At 35.4% G+C, this 17,446-nt stretch overlaps 1 protein-coding gene across 1 annotated transcript in view; it reads right to left on the reverse strand.

Moving 5' to 3' along the window:
- Positions 1 to 10,505: 10,505 nt before the first annotated feature.
- The window catches only part of LOC134857190 (potassium voltage-gated channel subfamily C member 1-like), a 45,615-nt gene continuing 38,674 nt past the window's right edge, over positions 10,506 to 17,446 (reverse strand). Inside the window, 1 exon segment of the mRNA XM_063873566.1 lies at positions 10,506 to 11,255. Coding sequence (XP_063729636.1) covers positions 10,837 to 11,255 — 419 coding nt within the window. The 3' untranslated portion in view covers positions 10,506 to 10,836.

Below are 17,446 nucleotides of genomic sequence, written 5' to 3' on the forward strand. Positions count from 1 at the left end.
TCCCAAAGGTGGATACACTCACCTAAGACATAAGGAAATTCGCGATACTTTTGCGACACTCCTGGACAAAGTCTGCCATGATGTTGAAATAGAGCCCAAACTTCAATCGTTGGAAGGCGAAAGCTTTCACAGCAAAACAACCACCACTGAAGATGACGCTCGACTTGACATCAAAGCAAATGGACTCTGGGGAGGCCGATTCAGCCGAACCTTTTTCGCTGTAAAATTTTTCAACCTCCATGCTAAATCCTGTCCTAAAATTTTATCCGACGCCTACAAATATCATGAGAGAGTCAAAACATTAAAATACCAACAAAAAATTCTGGATGTGGAACACAGCAGCTTTGTTCCACTAGTTTTTGCGTGTACCAGGCTCTACAAAAACCATCCAGAAACTAGCAGAGAAACTAAGCGAGAAACGGAACGAATCATACTCGAACACAATCAACTTTACAGGAACAAAAATAAGTTTTGCAATTCTGACGAGTGCAATTCTCTGCCTTAGGGGGTGCAAAAATTTTTTAAGTACATCCAACATAGATAATTCTATCTGTGCTATAAACGAGGAGGGAAGATTTTATTTGACAATTCTCTTGATGCATTAATATCGACTTGATTTTTTCATAAACGTTTGCCGACTTATTTATTTAGCGTTGGTACGGCCCTATTCAACCTGTGCACGTACAGTCGCATGACGGAAGGGCCCATTTTAATTGACCCCCTTTTTTCATCCTATATACCAGCATCGTATATTTCGCCAGACTGGTATCGCCGACACTCCGATCATAGTAGGATGATGAGATTGCACTAATTGTGCCAGTCTGTGATAATCAGATAACTTGGGCTTAGGATAAAGATTATTAAAAAAAATCCAATTCAGCCTATGATGCACAATTTCGCAGCCGAATTTACAATCGCGAGGACAGTAAAATATAATAAGAAGGTCAAAAACGAATTAAACAATTAAAGTTCAATCACTCGTCCTCCATCATATATACCGGCATCGTACCTTTCGCCAGACTGGTATCGCCGAGAATTCGATCATAGCAGGATGAATGCAATTGCACTTTTTGTGTCAGTCTGTCATAATCCGAGAAACTGGCTTTAGTTTATAGAGTGTTTTTTCGAAAAATCCAATTCAGCCTATGATGTACGATTTTTCATCGCATATTCCGGTCAAAAACTTGGAATTTTATTAATAATAGAAAAATAAAACAAAATTTAGAGCAAACGCCCGAGGGATATTAGTCCCGACTTTCAGTTTCGCTAAAGATCATTTGAGTTTGTTTTGTTTTCTACACTTTTGACAAAGACATAAACTCCAGGAGCAATTATCGTCGAGATTGAATTTTGATTCGAAGTAACTTAAATATTTCTGTTGTTTTGTTTTTGGATGATTTATTTCGTCTAATTTTAGGTTCATTTTCGACCAATAGCGTTTGCAAGGAATATGAAAACTCCTCTGGACCATAAATTGCTATCTTGCTTTATTTTGTCTTTGTTCTTGTTTTATAAATTTTCATTTAGCGGTTTTTCACTTATTTCGACAAACTGTTTACACTCGAAGTTGAATCTGCCTCTGATTATGTCAATAAAAACAAGAATTAAGAGTATATTGTGGTAAAGTGGCAAGTATAGAAGCTTTAATTTTTTTGTCGTTCTTTATATCCCAATCGTTCTTTAATTCCCAGGATCCAAATTGTAGCAGTTTCTTGTACATTTTAGATCTTTCCTAGATCCATTTTGCTTGTTTTCCACAGAATGACATCAAAAAATTTATTTTAACGATGTAACTTCGAAATAGATTTTTTGCCTGCCAATTTGTTCCTTTAGCTATATTGCGTTTGATCGTGTAGATTGCTTCAATGTTTTTTTTACATCTTCTTTCAGCATTGGCAGTCCACAATTTTTTCTGGGACACTATAATTCTAATATCCTTTTCTTTGTTTGTTTGTATCAGCGGTGGAACATTCATTGTAATGTTCGTATTTCTTCTAAAGCTGATGTTGAGTTTCATGATATTGAGGGTGCACCATTTCCCAATTCTTGCATCGTCAATTTGTAGTGTTATTGAGTTCGTTACTACAATTTTGTAGTCATCTGTGTAGCCAAAATATTTCGAAAAAACACAATTCTGAAGATCGTTTATGAAGATTATGAAAAACAGTGGCCCCAGGACTGACCCTTCAGGACACCATTTTTCATTTCAACCTCAGATGATATTGAGTTTCCTCATTTTGTTTCTATGTCTATCCTTTAAGATAGCTCTGAAGATTATCTATTACTAAACTTTTAACTCCACACTCTTCTAATATCTCAAGTAATTTTTCGTTACTGACTTTGTCGAAGGCTTTTTCGAAGTCAAAATAAATGGACATTAAAGTTGGTTGATCTAAGATATCAAAACGTTCGGATAGTTAGAGGATCATCTGTGTCAATGTTGATTTGTTTTTTGTGAATCCATATTGTTCTTTTCGGATGGTGGTTTCAATGGCATCGTTAAATTTGTCAAAAATCAATGTTTTGAAAATCGTTGATGTACTTGTCAACAGCGAGACTAATTGATAGTTTGATGTCCTGTTTATCTCCATCTTTGCAGGGCGGTATGATGTTGCTTGTTTCCCAGCAAGTTAGATAGGTATGCTTGTTTGCGAATAAAATGAAAAAGAATGTCATGAAGATGTTAGACCTTTAGTTGAGCGTTTAAGTGGCAGATTTACTAGACCATCAGGTCCTTTAGCTTTCCCAATGCACAAGTTTTCCATTGTTTTTCTACTTCTGCTAACTAAAATTGGATTTTGTCTATCTTCGTTATGAACTCTTTTGGGTTTCTTTTGTAGTGAGAGGTAGTAAAAACAGATTGAAAAAAAAGGTTAAAGAGACCAGCCGCTTCCTTGTCGGTTACAGCTATTATATTGTTCAAGTACATTACTGATGGCATTGAACTTGTCTGTTGAACGCTGTGGAAATGTTTTTGGATTGTTGAATTTTTTCCATTTTCGAATATAGGGCTTTTGAATTGTTTTTGATCGTCTTTCAAACAAACAGCAACTTCTTGTTCTAAATTTTCTAATTTTACTTGTTGGTTACTACTTTGGCGATTTTTCATTTTTTTAATTGGATATTTTGTTTGCTTTTGATAACATTAGATGTCTCGTTTGAGACCCAAGGTAGTAGACTGACGCGATGTGTTTTTCTGTTGGGAATTTGATCTTCGCAAAATTTTATATAACCAATTGTACCATAAATCAACAACAATATCCACATTGCTGTGGCAATATGGTTTGAATGGATTTTGAATAAATTCAATTTCGATACCCTTCTACTCAGCTTTTGAGTATGAGAATATACTGAAATCTCGGTTTCCAATAGGGGGTTTGTCCAAGTTGAGCCAATCGTTACTGCTGAGTTTGACTTGAGAAGGGGGTGGTTCGATTTGTGCAGGTTTTTAACTTTATTATCAACGCCTGCTTTTAGAACTGGGTCACTGTTATTTGTTATGACTACATCAAGGTGTTTCTTTGAGCAATTGATCATCTTTTCCTGATTGCTCTCGACGAGATCTTCAAGCACAAGTGCCCCTTCCAAACTTGATGACTCCATATGCCTCCAATTTGTTAGGTCAAAATTTATGTTGCCAACAATTGTTGTCGTTTTTGTCAGAAGCTCCCGACTCTGGGTGTCTACTATATCCAATAATGCCGATAGAATAGAAGGTGGATGTCTATATTGACTCAATTGTGGTGCACTATATACCCATCATATTAGGCATATTTACCTGAACGAGTACAACACTATGTCGGTAAGTTTCGGATCATTCAGAATAAGACGATGTTTTATTTCATGGTGAACTGCTAGCATTACTCCTCTCTGTTTTGTTTGAACGTTTCCGGTGTATCTATCGTTACGATGAAATTTTGAAGTTATTGAGAAAAAGGGTGTTATCTGAAACTTCTGGCACTATCCAAATTTCAGTCAAGCAAACAATTTTAAAATAATCACAGTTCATTGAGACATTTTAAAAATCCATGCAATTTTGAATATCTCTAAAACTTTTTTTATTATAAAGAAGAAGGTAGACGCTGCTTTAGTTTGGCTGTGCCGAGAGTTATACCAATGCTCCTGCTTCGGCTTCTTTGATTTCCACCCGTTCACTGCCTTTCTTTTTTAAATAATTTTAGGTTACGGATCATCAGTTCATTTCCCAGAGTATCCGATTGTATCTATTCTCTTCTAAATTTCAACAGTAATCGTTCCTGCTTTGCTTTTTTTAGCATTGAGTTCCTTGCTCACAAAAAGCATCTTTCGTAAACTTTGAGCTTGCTGTTAGACAGGAGTATGAACCATCTATGGAACCTACTTGACACTGTAAACACTTTGTCCGCTTTTTTCACTCTATATAGGGACCAATGCGTTTTATTTCAGTTATCCAACTTCCAACTGACAGAAACCGTAACATTTTTGTAACTTCCCGCATATCAAGCTCATTGCATTCCTGAGCCTTTTTGGAGATGCTTTCTGGTACCCCTTTGACCCTCAGGTGGCTTCTGTTCCTGCTTAAACCTCTGTTGAAGTGTAGGTTCCTTACCAAAGCTTGTTGACATAATCGAGGCAGGTCCGTCTTTGTCCAGTGCAGCCTTCATTTCTAGGATAGCTATTTTAGTCTCAGATATCTCTGTTTGCAGTGTTTTCAAATGTTTGTCCTCTTTTGGTTGTTGTATTTTGGATGCTATTTCAATAATCCGGTCCCTCTGTTTCATAGCGACGCAGTTACTGCACATCAAAACTGCATTGTTTCCCAACTCTTTGACACCCACGAGAACAGCATCACTCAATGCGGTACAATTCTTGATTAAGTGAAAAGTTAAACCGCAGCTGAAGCAGTGAAAGTCTATCTCATCAGAACTTTTCTTATGTGACATTTCAGTCGCTGAATTTTTAAGCTCTAACAACTATTTAAAAAGGCAGGATTTGATTTCTTATCTCGTAACTCGCTAACTAGAGCGGTAACTGAGAAAAAAGACAAACGAGCTTACAAAATAAGATCCGCAACTTACTAACTAGAATGGTCACTGGATACTATTGCTTGTCGACAGCCGATTGAAGTCTTCTCGTTTTGAATTCTCGTAAAAACTCGGTGCTATTCTTCGTAAATATATCAAATTCTTTCTGACTTTTCTGAGTTGTCCCGGTTTCAAATAAACAAGAAAATTTACGGGGATTGGATATTGTAATTTTTCCGCCAGAGCCTTTTCTTAAAACTTCGCCTTCATCGATACACAAGTCAAATTTTTGGTTTGCAAACCTGGTTTTCGTGACCTTTGTAACGCAGGCAAACGTAGAACGTTTTCAGTTCGATAGTGGGAGTTGATGCAATTTTGTACACTTTTCTGCTAACGATGTGTCGATCTCAAACTTTTGTGAAGCAGTTTCTCTTACAACTTTTACTACAGGGAGTCCGGCTCTAATAAAATAATCTCTGTATATATTCGGTTTTCCGGTTCTTTAGCAGTAGACAATTAATTTTATTCGCAGGAAAGCAGTCTTCAACAAATCAGCCAACTCTGGACCACCTTTTAGAACCGATGAATCGTTGAAAGCATGATTTCTCAAACGTCTCATAACATGTTCTGCTTTAGGATTGAGTGCTCCAAATAACGAACTTGCTCCCAGGATAAGCATTATTAAAAAGCCACCACGGCTTCCCCGCACTTTTTAATGTAGAAAAACACTACTTTCTTAATTTTAATAGATAGAAAGCGCTTTCTAGATATGAAAGCGATAATGATAAAAAATGAGATGATTAGCGTTGATGTGTTTAAAATTAAACTCGATACGGGTTATGTTTCTTCAATTGAAACACGCCACTCGACACAAAAAATAAAATATGAATCAATATACATATATTGTATTACAAATAAAAAAACATCGTAGCAAATTGTTTTATCATTGATTGTTCCGAGTACGCAAGCGGCCTTCGCAATCTGTATTACCAGGGAGATACTCTGTTTCAAAAAGTTGCCTACCAGGGTTCCTCAATACATATGCTTAGGTTCTTACAAAGCTTGGTTAAAAAACCTCATTGCTGGGGCTGGCCGCACCCAGAATCTCAAAAGCTAGCGGATGAAAAAGTCATCCAGTATCTACTAAGCTAATCAACTATTATTTTTTTCGCTCTTCCGCTTCAGCAGCAGCCGTAAGAGGGGTAGAGGAGAATTACTACCGTTCCATACCACAAGAGCAGCTTACCAGCAGCTCATGGAACGAGCGCCAACCCGTCAGCTTACTTTTGATTGGTCCTGCAGAGATGTCGTGCCTCTAAAACGGAAGGAATGTGAAAAGATGATAAACTCTGCTTTATGAGAGTGTTCAAGTTTGAACCTATAGAGATTCTCACCGTTTCTAATGCAAAAATTTCACGCCAAGGGTCTTCACTAACGTCCTTCCCGCACACACATTTAGGCTGTACGCAAATTATAGAGCCTAATTGAAGTCCTATCGCGATTTGAGTTGTTGAATCGATAGTTTTTGCACGAGATGACGTTCAACCATTGGGAGCCAAATCTATCCTAGATTGGTTCGAGTCATAAAATCAAGTCCGTATTTTTGCTTTCAAAAACTGTTTCTGTCCACCTTTTTTGAAGTTCGTTTTCCAGAGACATTTGAGTTTTTCCAAGTTCAAGCAACCAGTTAAGCGCATAATTATAAGTTCCATCCACGTGCTCTGAACCAAAAATTCCTACATCGTCATTCCTACAGCTGAGGTAAGGAAAGCGCTTAAAGCTAATAGACGAGCGGAAGAAACAACCAAGCCAACTTGGCTGCCTGTAGAACTCCTTGTAAAAACTGGTTTCTATCCATTTTCACATTATTGATCTTGCATAACGCGTTTTTTATTTTTTTGTCGTAGTGTGCCAAACCAAAAAATCAATTTGCTAAAATAAATCTCTCGTGGTACGCAAGAAAACATAGAAATTTTGGCAGGCTAAAGCAATTTTTCAGGAGATAAAAACCGTAATGGGCGTCTAGTTTGTCAATGTCATCCCAGATTTGTTCAAGATTCATAATTTTTTTGTCGAGGAAGTTTTTGACAAACTTTGCCGATTTTGTTTTTATTTTTATTTTGGGGCATAATTTTCGAAACTGATTTAAAAGTGAATTGATCTGTGTAATCATGTACCGGAAAAGAAAATTCGCACAAAATTCAAGCTCAGACCGTAACTATGTTCCGATTTCAGAGTGTTTTTAAGATCCCGGAGTACTATTTTATAGTTCTTTGCTAAATTTTGATTATCTTAAAACCATTGTTTTTTTTGTCGACTCCAGCTGTTTTACTATCGTCTGAAATATTTCCGCAGGAAACGGTGGGGCTTCAAGGCTTCTGACATTATGGGAGAGCTTCCGTTTAAAGGGTAACTAGGTTATTGTACGAGCTATGGGTATATTTCTACCTTTCTGGGCGGTTCGAAAACTTGATTGAACATTGTTTCTGAATTTAGAGAGTTAAAGGCATTCTCAGAGTATAGTTTGATAAGAACAGCGCATTTCGGATTGTCGCCGCGCCCATTTAGGTTTCAAAAGGAGTGTGCAATTTCTTGTGTAGCACCCAATTGCTAGTTTCAAATTTCAAATTCAAGTTTCAAGTTTCACTTGATTTCAAATTTTTTTTTACACTTTTCTTAACATAATTTCAAACTTGTACATCAACATCTTAATTTATCGGAACTTTTGAAAAAATTTTCGCTTTTCTCGCTCAAAACGGTTTATTTTTTGTGCGCAGTTTTTCTCAACATTGATAAAAACTATTGAAATTTTCCAAGCATCGATCGAATCAAGAAGAAAAAGAGCCCGATCGTGAAAAGTTACTCTTCTCGCTTGAGACTCATTGTCAAACTCAAAAATTCTGGGCAAAAATGATGAAAGTAAATTAAAACAAAACTTAAACCAAAGTTGATCTCCTTTCTCAATGGTCGCGAAAAAACTTTACGCAAATTCCTGCCAGCAGAGCATGCTAACTCATATTTCTTGAAAGTTTAGAGAAATTGTGGGGCCTTTTTACTTATTCCGCCCAAATTTTTTCACTTAGCGATTTTATTATATTCAATGTAAAAATGCAGAGAATGAAACACTCATAGCAGTTATTGCAAAACACTGATCAAGGGTAAATACAAATGCGATCACCTTATTTTTAAGCTCATTTCACACAAGGCCGAACTTTGAGATGTGGAGGCAGTCATGTTTTTTCCTGGAGTTTTTTTCTGCGTTTTTTTTATCTGGGTAAAACTCTGCAGCTTATTTGAATAACTTGAGAAAAACATATGCTCGCGATGGTTTTTTTTGCTCGCGATGGTTTTTTTTGCGCGAGAAAAATTGATTGCGTATGGGCATCGATCCGGAAATCTTGTAATTGCCGAGCGAAATGAGTATATTTAAACTTGACTAAATTGCGGCTTTGCAGCTGGAATACTACTTTAATAGCCTGCTTAACGCAAAATATTTATACGTCGCAAATTATCTGCACTCATAGTCGTTCTAAATTTAATTGAGGCAAGCTAATTGGTTTAATTAAATCCATAAATGACTCCAATTTTAATACTTTGATATCATCAGCGTAAATTTTGTAGTTTGCATATGTTTCATATAATAAAAACAATTCCGGACAAGTTAATGGGCAGTCGGTACATTCAGGGCTTTGCCCTGATATGAGCAGTGTTGTTTGAAAAAAAAATTGAATAGTTTACCGAACATTTTAAAATTTTGCCGGTTCGGCTTTTTAACACAACCGTTTGAGATGGAGATGAAATTTGGTTGGCTCATTCAAGCCAATCAGATTGAAGCACAAAAATTTCAGTTCAAGATGGTGAAATAATGATTTTTGGGCGGAATAATTGACCCGAACTTTGTATCGAAAAAGTAACCTCAAATTTGTTGCTTTTTTTAGATATGAATGTTCTGGTGATGATTATCGCTGGACAAAAGGATCAAATACTGGTCACATTAGACGAATTTTAATTCTTTTGATCCAAGTGCAAAATGAAAAATGTGTATAAAGCAATAGACGCCTAAGCGCTTTACTTATTCAACTTCCAATGGTGTTTTTTTGCTGTTAAGATTTTAGGTTTTTGACTTGGTTAACTTCGTGAAAATTATACTGCCTTAGAAACTTCTGCGCTCTGAAATGATGCTGTTTAAGGCTTAAATGACCCTTATTACGACTGATACATTCAAGATAATTATTTGAGAACAAACTACAAAAAAAATTAATTAACGATAATAGTTATGTGCAATTTAATCAAACTATTATTTGCAAAATTTATATTTTAAAATCATAGGCAAACAGAATTTTTAATTCAGCTAAGATGTGTATCTACAAGAATGCTCGAGGTAGTTTGATGATACCTCAAGTGTATTGCAAGTAAAACAAGAATAATAAAATGATAGCTAACAGATAGTTGAAAAGTGTTAACCAACTCCACGAAGCCAACAATAACTACGTTGTTTAGTTTTTTTTTCAAGAGTTCCAGAGAACATTTTAATCAAATTAAAGTTTTTTTCATGCGATACGTATCATAAGCCAATTGTTACAAAATTGAACGAGTATACCTATTGTTTTTCATTTTGCTGTTAAATCTAAGAATAAATTTCATCTTCGAAATTATAAAAGTGTCAATTTAGCGAAAAAAACTATGATTTTCTGCTGTAAGAAAAGCGACCACACAAGCTTAATAGTAAATGTAACCTGGCTTTGTTCATTAACACTGAATCAAAAGCACGACTGCCTTAGTTAAAGTCACCTGAAAAAGCGAGTGGATGTGGGCACTCAATAATACGAGTAATTCGTCAGATCTAAAAATAAAAACCAGTAAATCTTAATTTTACATGTAAATCAGGGGCGGATCTAGAATTTTCTAGGATTCATTCGATGGGGGTGCGGATATCAAAAAAAAATCGAACATTGTCGACCAAAATGATTTTTTGACCAAATCACTATAAAAACCATATTTTGACCAGGTTTTCTGCGCGCGCTCCCCCCTCAATTTGAGAATACATTGGCGCCAAGAGTCGAGTCAGGCAAAAATGATTATCTCAAATAGTACAAAGGGGGAACGCTTTGGGTCGGCAGGGGGTCGAATCCTTGAATCAGGTTTGGTACACGGTTTTATTATATACTTTGTATTCATTTAGAGTGTATAGGTGTTTCCAGGGACGTATTTAGGGGGAGGGCGGACGTCCCCCCCCCCTCAGGGATTCGACCACCTGTCGACCCAAAGGGTCCCCCCTTTGGTACTTTTTAAGAAATCCATTTTTGGCCGAACGACTCTTAAAATTTTCTAAAGGCGCCTTTTGGCGCCAATATATACTAATTTTAAGGGGGAGCGCGCGCAGAAAAACGCGCCATTAAGGTCAAAATTTTCCAAAAAAACCTAAAACGCATTTTTGGCCCGTTTCTTCAAAATTTTGCCTGCAGAGCAGAAATTTTCGCCCTTCTCGAGAAAATTCTAGATCCGCCCGTGGGTGCTTCAAATAATTCCGAATATTTTTGCATTTTTGCTCACAAAAATTTCTTCAATGTCTAATCTATGAGTTGAGGGCCCAGTTATATTTTTCCTATAACAGCTATAACACCCATTACATTATTATATCATACATGTAGCCGACTAGTTTATTGGGTTCTTATAAGTGTATCGGGATATAAGTGGGACTGATTGTTTTGCTTGCTTTTTCAGCTACTTTACTATCAGGCTTGAGCCTAATTTGAAATTTATAGAAATGTAGATTGCAGTTCAGGTTTTGGATCCGAACTAAGTGGACTATGTATCTAATTTGTTATGTTTTCTAAGCGGCCGACTCTTTGGTAGATTGACAATCTAGCGTGAGCTCATTGTGTGATGGTGCGATGGTGTTGCTGACTTCATTCGCAGTAGTTAAGGTCGAATCGCTGCCATGATCGTCCGATTGTGAGTGACTTTTGAGACCCTTCTGAGGTTGCTGCTCTAATGAGGTTCCAGTCGCATCTCCTCTTCCTCTGTTGTTGTTCTGCTTCTCTCTTCCTCCTTCCAGCTGTCGCCTGTTGTTGTTGTTATTGTTGTTGTTTTTCTGGTTATCTGCCAGTGACTCGCCTATTTGCTGCTGTTGCATTGCGTGTACTTTCCGCAGTGGGTGGCTGCAGTTCGATCCCCCCAGTGAGTCGTCGAACACGTCCGTTCCGAAGGAGTCATCCGCATCTCCCGATTGCATGGCTCCCCTCTGGTGTTCTGCACATCAAAGACAAAACGAAATCAAACGGTCGAAAACATGGAATTAGAAAATTTGTAATAAAATAACCAAACAAATTAACGGCTCTTTTCCAGTTTCCCCCTTTCAAAATACCGAGTTTTGTGTTTGTTTTACGTGTTCTTACGGCTAAATGCGTGATGTTACGCTGTAATGTATGAAGAACAAAATTGTTCACAGTTGTCGATTTGTCATAATGCAATGAAATTTGGCGTGCTGAACAAGGTCAAATAAGCGTTTCAAATTTGAATTTGAAGGGGGGGGGAACTGGAAAAAGCCCAATTAACAATCACTACCATTACCAAAACTGATAAAACTTAATAATCTCTAACGGTTGGTTTTCCTTAAAAACCAAAAGTGTAGGTGTTTTTTTTTCTATAGTGGACCTTTGGCTCTTTTCCACTTTTCCCCCACATTCCAAATTTTAGTTTCTGTTGTCTTTGCAGGTTATTTATCATGGGTGAATGCGTGATGTTACGATGTAAAGTATGAATAACAAAGGTGTTCACAATAATTAGTTTGTTTACCATACCAATCCAAAATTTCGTCATATTATGACCAATTAAAATTAGTTTTTCAAACCTCCAATTCAGATGTGGGGGGGGGGGGGGGGTGTAAAAGAAACCTTCTAAAAACTTTAATTTCCAAAAAAAAAGATCTCAGGATATAATAGAATGCTTTCAATTCAGTATATGTTGGGAAAAGGAAAGCAGTATTTGGAGCAGGGCATATAACCTCTTTGGGTATCGAATCGGAACTTTACATTCACCACAGCACATTCGTTATAATCTGAGATACTTAAACTGTTTATTTTCTGTCCTCCTCAATCTGACACTAACTTTACTCGTTAGTAGTTAGCTGAAATGTAACAGTGACATTTCATATAGTATACTCTTTTTTGTAAGCTATCATTCACTATACTTCTTTTCGCGACTTTTGAAAATATAGAGAGAATCATTAAGCACGGGACTTTATATTTCGTCCGACAAAACTCGACTTTTCCACCAATCAATGTTGATGGAATATTTTCCTCTTGTACTCAACAATTTGAATTAGATCACTTTGTACTTCAAATAGAGGTAATTTACCAACACTATATACACCAAAAACTTCTTTTAAAAGCAAAAATTCCCACCGGTACTTCCTAGACAACTCGGAATTTTGAACCAACTCTTGATCGCAGAAAATTTTTTGACTCTTTTTCTCTTTTGGGAGATGTTAATTGAGCTCAAAATAAAACAAGACTGCTCGTATCAGGGTGAAGCCTTGAATATTCTGACTGCCTTTTAAGGTCTATGAAGCAGTGATAACACTAAAAAATTAAAGGTAATAATACAAAACGAAAATTTTTTTCCCCTAAAACTTGAAATTTTTTATGAAAATCATCCCCCCACACGCCATATAACGTACAAAAAGATGAACTTTGCGGCTCTTTTTCCTTTTCCCGCCACCTGCAAATTTTTACATGCAAATTTGTGGATCACATTGTCCAATTGTTATGAAAATTCACATACAGACTAATAAGGCCACGACAAACATATTTGGTCTTCATACTCAACCTCGTAAAACCACTCGTTACACTAATATATTGAAGCCCGTGTGAGGTGGGGGGAAAGGAAAAAGAGCCGATTTTGCTCCTTGTAAGAAACCAATTATGGCAAATAAGCTTCTTTCAATTAATTTGGAACGATTTCTAACATGGATTAGATCTCCGCTTACGCGTTAATAGCGCGAAATATATAGCGCGTTAATTGTCCCAGATTGGCCAAAATGGCAATCTTTAAACCACCATAAGTTCACAAAAAAACAATCACAGGTGAAATATTTTTTTAAATTTAAGCTCAAGACAACAATACCTTTTGAATGATGTAAAAAAATTCGGTCAAAATGGCTAGTTAAAAAGTCGAAATTTTTCTGAAGAAAAAAAAACCCATCCCGAGCACAAATATTCCGTTACTTTCGTATCGAAAGTCGGAACAAAAATATTTTTCAAGACAAAATTTTGGGAAAACAAAGCGGCCAAAAATAGCAAGTCTATTTTCATATACAACAACCAATTACTGAGAAGTCAATTTTAACAATCTGACACAAACAATTGGTTTCATTTGTCATTACAAGTCACAGAATAAAAAAAAATTGCACTTCATATTGTGTGTAGAGGAAACCTTAACAAAAAGGAAACGTTTTTTGTATTTTTGTTTCGGAAAATTTTGGTGGTTTTTTTTTGTTAAAAATGTCATCAAAATCAGCCAAAAACTTCAACATCAACTTCAACATCAAAATCATCTTCAACATCAAAATCAACCAAAAACTTCGCCCAGTTACTGCTGTTTTGCAAATATTTAAGCAATGAGATGTACAAAACAGCTAATACATTTTCTATAAGCCTTAATTCTTACAAATTTAGTCAGAAGAATTACTGACCTAAAATGCATCAGGAGTCAGCTATTAACTTGCAGCGAGAAAAATTAATCCGTCAAAAGTTTTCTCTTTCTAGAAAAATTTTAACATGATTTGCAAACTCATTAGTTTAGTTTTTCTCAACTTTTTAAGCGTGCAAAGCCGAAAACAGATAAAAAATTAAAGAGGGTCATTGAAATAAACAATCAAAAATACAAACCGGCAAGCGCAGCTGCGCATCACTTGTATGATCAAAAAATGAAATTCACCCATTTGTTCAAAAACTGGGCAAGTTGAATCAAACTTTGTGACTGCACATTATAAAATTTACCGAAATTAAATTTATTTTTGCTAATAGGAAAAAGATTCGATAAACTAGTTATTAAAATAATTTGGTAATTATCAATTTTTTAATAGAAAACGGTTCAAAAAATTAGTCCAATTAGTAGACTTTTTTAAAATATTGAAATGAATGAATTGTCGTTTTACGGTTAAAAAAATGAAACTTGATTTGTTTTGTAAAAGCCTCGTTTTTTGTCGTTGTTTTTGAAAAAGACATACTCAAATCCAAAAAAAAACTTTTTTTTTCTTTATTTTTTTGGCAAACACGTCAACAAAAGCAGTCGGAGTTTTCATAATTTCGCTTAGTTAGTGCTGTTTTGCATTGCGCAAACATTTGAGCAATAAGATGTACAGAAAAGGCTAAAAAAAATTGTATAAGCCTGTATTTTCAAGAAATTAACTAAAAGGATGATTGGACTACAATGTATTCAGGAGTTAGCTATTAACTTGTAGCGGGAAAAAATTGTGACCGTCAACAGTTTTCTTGCTTGTAGAATAACTTCAAAATGATTTGCACAATTATTAGTTCAGTTTGATTCAATTCAGTTTTTACAAATGCGAAGCATTAATTTGATTTGATTTAAAAAATTTAAGAGTGCAACTGAAATAAAAAGTCAAAAATACTAACCGGCAAGTACACCTCAAGAATTCGACCCCCGCCGACCCAAAGCCCCCCCCCCCCCTTTGTACTATTTTGAGATATACATTTTTGGTGACGGACCCTAAAATTATTCTAAAGGCGCCTTTGGCGCCAATATATACTAAATTTGAGGGGCGAGCGCGCGCCAAAAAAAAACAGGGTCTCTGTAGTGCTTTGGGGAGCTCGGAAAATCAGTTTGGTCGACCAAAAAAAAATTTTTTTTTGAAAATTCCCCCTCGATAAATTCTTAGATCCGCCCCTGAAGCTAGCTATTAAAATTGGTAAAAATCATTTTTTGAACCTATAAACGGTTCAAAAATTGCTGCAGTAAGTACATATTTATATATTTGTTTAGATTAAAGAATTGCCGCTTTCTAGTTCAGCAAAAAATAGAATTCTATTTTTTTTCTGCAAGCCTCGTTTATTTGTTGTTGTTTTAGAAATAGACATCCTTAAATTCCGCATTTCCATTTACAGCTTTTTGCAGTAAAGAACTCATGATTTATAGATAAAGTTTCCAATCAAGTGGGATTTCTGAACTTAATTTCACCTCAGTAGCTAACGATTTTTCGCTCCTCTGCTCTTTTGATTTTAAGGATTGCTAACTGCCTGTTCTTTAGTGATTCAAGTTGCCTATTTCCAAAAATAAGATTAAGCGCTAACATTTTTTAGGATTTTGACGTCACGAAAAAAAGACAACAAACCGCCCGACCTAATTAAATACAAACTCGTTCGCTTGAAAATTTTAATTAAATTTGATAATTAACTTATTTTGGAGAATTGACAAATCTTCAATTGAATGCAGCGTCTGAACACCGCCAAAAAAGTTTTTGATAGTTTAAAAAATATAAAACAGTTTTTGAGGGGTGTATTTAATTTCAATTTTTCAAAAAGGCAAGTAGAAACACATTGAAGCACAAGTTTTAAGAAAAAGGGAAGCGCTGACTTTTATCAATTGAAAATGAAAAGATATTGGTTACTATCAAAATTACAAGAAAATTGGTTGAACACGGTTGAACGGCAGATAAAGGTAAGGTTTTTCAAATGGAATTGAAGCAAGTCAATGGTTTTCATCATTAAAATACGATACGGTAATTAATTCCCTTTAACACTTTATATAGCGTCCGGAGTGACGAAAATAAAAGAACACTTTTTTAGTTAATTTATCAATTTTTCGAGAAAAAATTTCAATTGTCCTTAAATGAGTGCAGTCACAGAAATACATTTAAGTGATAAAAGTATTTCTCAAAGGAAAAATAGAACAAGACTGCTCTCATATCACGGCAAAAAAAAAACTTAAGACTTCAGTTTCGACAAAAAAACAGGTCCGACTGAAATCGAACTTATGCAATTTGTCGTCTCAAGCATGTGCTATCACTGTGCTAAATGCACAGAACATTTCTTGAATTATGCAGTAGTTAACTTTCAAAAACTTTTAATGATCAGCATGAAAAAAAAATCGAAAAATAGTAAAAAAAAAAAAAAAAAAAAGGAAGAAAAACTTCTTGGAATTCAGTTTTTTGCCCAAAACGGGAATACAGTGAACTGTTTTCTAATTCTGGTAACAAATGCCCAAAGTTTAGGCAAATTGGGTGCTGCGGTAACTAAGCCGACAAAAAAGCAGACAAACAGAAGTCCGGCAAAGATTTTTTGATAAAAATACCCTAAAACCAGGCAAGTGCTTTCGCCATGCACAAACTAACGTTTCTATTTTGATTTGAAACAAAGGTACAATGATTCAAGTGTGCTGTTAAACTAGTTTATGAACGTTTCTGTTTAAAAACATTTAAATAAGAACGATAAATTTATCAATTCCAATTATCGAACACAATAGATCTCGTTCTTTCAAAATCATCATTTTTTCTGACCCTTCAAACAATCGGAAAAGCCGGCTCAAAAACAAAAGATACTTATGAAGATTTGTAGGTTCAAACAATTGACACTGAACCTCAAAAATTAAGTTTAACGACATTTTTTTGGATAAATTAACCAAATTTAAGAAAAGAGGATTAAAAAAGATTTTTTAAATCCCATTGGGGGATTCTTGGCAATTTCCCACTTTAGTTTCGTCTAGAACGCGAATATTTATTTTCTTTCGCTCAGAATTACGATGAAAAGGGCCCACCTGGCGCCCAGTTGCAACTTATTAACGTTTAAAAATTTTGCCTGCTTATTTCTGTTAGTTTTTTCCGGATAGCTGTAATCAACTTTGTAAATTGAAAAACGTATTTTTATATTGGAATTAAACAGAAAAGCGAAATTTAAGCTTGGGGTGCGATTTTTGTTGATTTTTTACCATCTAAAAAATACTGTTTTCTTGAACTCAAATTTAAAAACAATTCAACATTTGAAGCATTTCGCCTGTGATCATTTTTCGTAAAATTATAAGGGTTTGAAAATTGCTACTTGGGCTAATTTGGATGGTTAACAAGCGATATATTGCGTGCTTATAACACACGTAAGCAGCGGATCAGTGCATTCCAAAATGAATTGAGGCAAGTCTATTGGCCTTATTATTGGGATACAAGACGCTACGCTAAATACATCCTTTTGTAGTTTACATTGTCGTATGGGGGAAAAACTTTCTGTATGGTTGTTTCATCATTTATTCAATCATAAAATTTTTAAATTGGCCTAAATTGTAGTCGGAACATTGAGAGCTTCGATCTGCTGTACGAGCAATCTTATTTACGTTGGATTCAAATAGAAAAACGCTTATTTACGTTGCACGCTTTTTTACGTTAGATTTATTTTGAAAAACACCCAGATGCGAATGCAAATAATCTTTGT

The sequence above is a fragment of the Symsagittifera roscoffensis genome, chromosome 1, assembly GCF_963678635.1.
Source record: "Symsagittifera roscoffensis chromosome 1, txSymRosc1.1, whole genome shotgun sequence".
Taxonomy (NCBI): domain Eukaryota; kingdom Metazoa; phylum Xenacoelomorpha; order Acoela; family Convolutidae; genus Symsagittifera; species Symsagittifera roscoffensis.